Source organism: Alnus glutinosa, chromosome 1 (genome assembly GCF_958979055.1).
Source record: "Alnus glutinosa chromosome 1, dhAlnGlut1.1, whole genome shotgun sequence".
NCBI lineage: Eukaryota > Viridiplantae > Streptophyta > Magnoliopsida > Fagales > Betulaceae > Alnus > Alnus glutinosa.
Genome location: NC_084886.1, coordinates 35,140,855 through 35,145,801, shown reverse-complemented (window position 1 = coordinate 35,145,801; position 4,947 = coordinate 35,140,855). Strand labels below are relative to the sequence as shown.

Here is a 4,947-nt window from a genome sequence, read left to right as displayed (position 1 = left end):
GGCTGGCCAGGAAATTCCACTTTGCAAAAGGAAATTCATGACATCGATAACATCATTGCGCGCCCCAAGTGTGAGGCCTCTTTTGACCCCTAAAGTTGAGGGGCCAATGGGAGTTTATTTTATTTGCGGGAATTTAGTAGAGTTTTATCATATTTTTTTTTTTTATTTATGGTTTTTGAGTGCTCTACCGGAAGGAAGCTGAAGCCCACATTAAACTCAATTTTCCATGTTTTGTTCATTATTTTAATTATGATTTAAGGTAAGGTAATTGTATTTTGTGGAAAAGTAAAAGATAATTCTTAATTTTCAAATGGTAATTAAACCTTTCTATATATATATATATATATATGCACACCCATTTAATTATTGGAAGACCAAACTTCCTCAAATAGTCAAAGATCAAACTTCCTCGCATTTGCATGGACACGTACGCTTAATCTTGTCCATTATAACAGTGATCACTCCATCGATGTTTTCTTTCCAAAATTAATGCGGAATACACAACTCTCTTCACCCCGCCTGCCTTTGAGAAATTAAGCTACATTCAACGTCGTCGTCGTCGTCAACACGTACAAAATAACACTCCCACCCACTCCACATGTCTGTCTTTCTTATATATTCAAGCGAGTCCTGAACAAATATATTATACAATCAATCAATCAATCATTATACACTTGTAATTAATTAAGCATGGTGTTCATTACATGGGCTACCTGTTTCTTCTTCTATGCAGCTCACTTTGTTGCGGCATCTCAATCCTCAGCACTACAATCAGAAGCAAACGCCCTGCTAGCGAGTGGTTGGTGGTCTTGGAGAGGCACCAATTACATCAACAACACCTCAAGTCGTTGCGAGTGGCTTGGTATTACTTGCAATGATGCTCGAAGCGTCATAGAGATTGCCATGGGTGGATTCTATTTGGGAGGCGAGATGTCAAAACTCAACCTCTCTTGCTTTCCAAATTTAGTCCGCCTTGATCTTTATGAAACTGGACTTTGGGGGAGTATCCCAGTCGAGATAGGTACTTTATCCGAACTCAAATACCTTACTCTGTCCCATAATAATCTGACAGGTCCAATCCCTTCCACTTTGAGTAATTTAACTAATTTGAAATATTTGTCTCTTAGTTTCAATCAAATCACTGGTCCAATCCCTTCCACTTTGGGTAATTTAACTAATTTGGAACATTTGTATCTTCATTCCAATCAAATCAATTGTTCCATTCCTCCAGAACTAGGAAACCTTCATTCGTTGGAATATCTTAACCTTAGTCATAACTTTATTAGTGGAGAAGCACTTGTTAAACTTGGGTTTATTGGCAATTTAGTGAGCTTGGATATCAGCTACAATAATCTTACCGGTAATATTCCCAATAGTTACATTTTTATTCAAACAATCATCTTGTCATACAATTATTTGACAGGTCCAATTCCAACATATTTTCATCGATGCAATACACTTGCCACATTAATTGGCAACAAGTATTTGTGCGGTAACTTCACAGGTTTCCCTCCTTGCCTTCCAACTCGTAACAAATCGAATATAACCAAAGCAAAAATTTGTGTTCCCATCGCCATTTTCCTTGGATTCTTAGTTCTTGGGGGCTTTCTTCTATGTCGACGCATGGTCAAGAAACCTCAATTTGAGTCAAGAAAAGAAACAAAGCATGGGAACTTGTTCTCGATATGGAATTATGATGGACATATTGCATAGGAAGACATCATTGAAGCAACCGAGGACTTTGATATAAAATACTGTATTGGAACCGGTGGTTATGGCAGTGTTTACAAAGCAAAATTACCATGCGAAAAAGTGATTGCCTTGAAGAAACTTCATCGGTTGGAGGCTGAGAACCCAACTTTTGATATGAGTTTCAGAAACGAGGTAAAAGTGTTAACAGAGATCCGCTATCGAAACATTATAAAACTTCATGGGTTCTGTTTACATAAGCGATGCATGTTTTTGGTTTACGAGTACATGGAAAGGGGAAGCCTATTTTGTATCCTAAATAATGATGTTGAAGCGATAGAATTGGATTGGAGCAAGAGATTAAACATCATCAAAGGCACTGCCCACGCTTTATCTTACATGCATCATGAATGCATTCCAGCAATTGTTCATCGAGATATAACAAGCAACAATATTTTATTGAACAATAAACTAGAGGCTTTTGTCTCTGACTTTGGCACAGCTAAGCTCCTTAATCCGGATTCCTCCAACCAAACGTTAGTTGCCGGCACTTACGGTTACATTGCCCCTGGTAAACTATTCTTTTCCTTACAATAAATTATGACTTTATTTATTTATTATTCTACCTATTATTCTAAAAGAAAGTATTAGCCATGTAGAAAAAATGTCTTTCCTAATATTTGTGATGGTAGGGTTACCTTGTCATTTACTATTTGAATCAATTCATGCAAACAACCACTTTCACTATAGAATTTTTATGCAATGACCAGTTTTGACCAACTTTTTTCAATTGAAAAATATACAAAAGGAAAAAAGGAAAAAGAAATAAAAAATTAAAAATATGTTTCTACATTTTTAATAGTTCTTTTATATATATATATATATATATATATATATATGCAGAGTTTGCCTATACCACGAAAGTTACTGAAAAATGCGATGTTTATAGCTTTGGAGTTGTGACACTGGAAATAATAATGGGAAGACATCCAACGGAACTCTTGACCTCATTATCATCATCGTCTTCTCAAAACATGATGTTACATGAAATATTAGATCAACGTTTGCCACCTCCCAATCATTTGGTTCAACAAGATATTTTCCTTGTCGCTACAATAGCATTTGCATGCCTCCACGAAAAACCAAAGTCTCGGCCTACAATGAAATGCGTGTCTCAAGAATTTCTTTCTCAGAAGAAGCCAATAACCAAGTCTTTACAAGCACTTTCATTATGGCAGCTAAGGAACCAAGAAATGTATATGGTTTGATCTAGGGAAAATACTCAATTATGAAGTATTTGTTTCTAGGACGAGTATCATGCGAGTTGTGGAACTTATATATTTATAATAAATGTTGTGCATGACAAATTGTAATGCCATGAATTATGTTATTTTCTAGATTTTACCCATTTTCTATTATATATATAGCTACATGCATATACATGTAAATGTGTATGTATATATATATATAGGATTGTACGGGTGGGGGTAGTTAGCAGGTATTGAAAATTGAAAATTGTTGTACAAGAAAGTGCTTTTTCATTTTTAATTTTTCTTTTCCATGTTCTCCTGTGGTCAAAGTAAATCTACAAAGAAAATACAGCTATTACAAACCACAATTCATATGAGAACGTGGGCTGGTTTCCTCCATTGGAGCAAGAGAAAAAATATAAAAATAAAAATTCCAAACTGAGAAAAAATAATGAATATTACAATTTTCTCTTTAGCTAGCTAAGTGGCTGGGAGAGTTGTTGAACATACTGTGCCACATAAATGCTCTAGAAAGCACCATCTCCAACTCTTGGTGAGTCCAGTTCTGTGTTGGAAGGTGTTGAAGGAACATCACCAATTCTTGAAAATCAAGCTTCTGAAGCTTATCTGACCACTGAATATAAGGTAACAGCTCATTTTAACTATTTCACATATAATCATCACTATCACAAAATAAAATGTGACTCGATTGAGCCAACTGTCCAGAGATTTGTTTGGAGAAAAAGGCATAACCAAATGGTAAACACCAAAATGTTTTCAATACCATAAAGACTCATAGAGACAAACTTTCACAAATGATTTGCAAAGTTTCAAAAATAATCACATTTACTAGGAAAAAAATTGACCAGCTGATGATATTGCTAATATGGGACAATCTGCTGATAGATATCAGTTTTAGAATGACATATTTGCTTTCAGAAATAGGTAGGATTTTGAGAGAAGATATCATTCTGCCAAGTGAAGCACATGAATAGCAAGACCAAATGAGAAGCTTACAGAAACACCACAATGATAAGTTCAAAAGCGGCATCCAGATGGAAAATTGAATATTTTAGACAGCAACTGATCACACCACCTTTGGTGTTAACTGCAAGATCATGTGAAATACAAGCTCTTCTATAAACAAAGCTGTGAAACATGCTTGCCTTTATATTTCTCACTATTAAACCAACGACTGTGAAAAGTAACATTGACATTGACATTTTCGACCATTAACCAAAGATCGATGAGCCCAAAAGCAAAGAGTGTCCACTCACCGTTAAAAGAAAACTGGCAAATATGTATACAAGGAAATCTGGCAATGCATCTCCTTCCGCAAGATATGTGTCCCACAGGCGAGTAACAAGATGGAAAGGCATCTAACAAGACAGAAGCTGTATTAGCTTTGCATAAATGATAATAGCACCAGATCACGGCCAAAGCTCTGCCACAAATGTTCTCAGCTACAACTTAAGCAACCTAGAGATTACATATTTGGTTCACTTAACAAAATTAAAGCAATTCATAATACATGAAATGCATCTGGAGGAGCAAACCTCGCGTATTAGAAGACAGTTGAACCAGCGGAAAGCAAACTGCAGAAATTCTAGCCCTTGCTCCTCCATGTGTCTTGAAACAGGTTCTAGAGGAGTTTAAAAAAGTGGTCTCGTCAATAGGGCTGGCATATTATGGACGGACATAAATGTAAAACAAATGAAGAAACAAGTATTAGATATAGTAAGGCGATGTTAATTTTTACGTGTCGGAAACCACTTCACCAGAACCATCTCGAAAACCCAAGAAAGCTATATATTACAACTGTTTAAAAGTTCCTTTCCTATCAAAGCCCTTGGAGTGACTATGAAAAATATGCTCTATTTATCTACATTCAAAGTATAACCCCTAAAGAAACAGTTCTCAAAAAATGCAAAATTAACAATAACATTTTCCCACTAAGATGCATACTGAAATCTATTGCTAACGCACACAAGTCTTTTTACAAAAGACT

The 4,947-nt window shown here is 35.6% G+C and overlaps 1 protein-coding gene and 1 pseudogene across 1 annotated transcript; one reads left to right on the top strand and one right to left on the bottom strand.

Moving 5' to 3' along the window:
- Positions 1-659: 659 nt before the first annotated feature.
- LOC133859351 (MDIS1-interacting receptor like kinase 2-like) lies at positions 660-2,286 on the top strand (annotated as a pseudogene).
- Positions 2,287-3,290: 1,004 nt separating this feature from the next.
- On the bottom strand, positions 3,291-4,580 carry LOC133879393 (GTPase-activating protein gyp1-like). Its single transcript, XM_062317948.1, has 3 exons — positions 4,496-4,580; positions 4,217-4,318; positions 3,291-3,573 (listed from the first exon to the last, which is right to left on the bottom strand). The coding sequence occupies exons 1-3, from the start codon at positions 4,562-4,564 to the stop codon at positions 3,412-3,414; spliced, it is 333 nt and encodes a 110-aa protein (XP_062173932.1). The 5' UTR covers positions 4,565-4,580; the 3' UTR covers positions 3,291-3,411.
- Positions 4,581-4,947: the final 367 nt, after the last annotated feature.

Excerpts from the sequence above, each read along its gene's own strand:
- LOC133879393 (XM_062317948.1), bottom strand. The coding sequence starts at position 4,564 with ATGGAGGAGCAAGGGCTAGAATTTCTGCAGTTTGCTTTCCGCTGGTTC. Across the intron at positions 4,319-4,495 it reads ACTGTCTTCTAATACGCGAG|ATGCCTTTCCATCTTGTTAC; the intron begins GTTTGCTCCTCC and ends CTGTCTTGTTAG. Across the intron at positions 3,574-4,216 it reads TTGCCAGTTTTCTTTTAACG|TGGTCAGATAAGCTTCAGAA; the intron begins GTGAGTGGACAC and ends CCTTATATTCAG.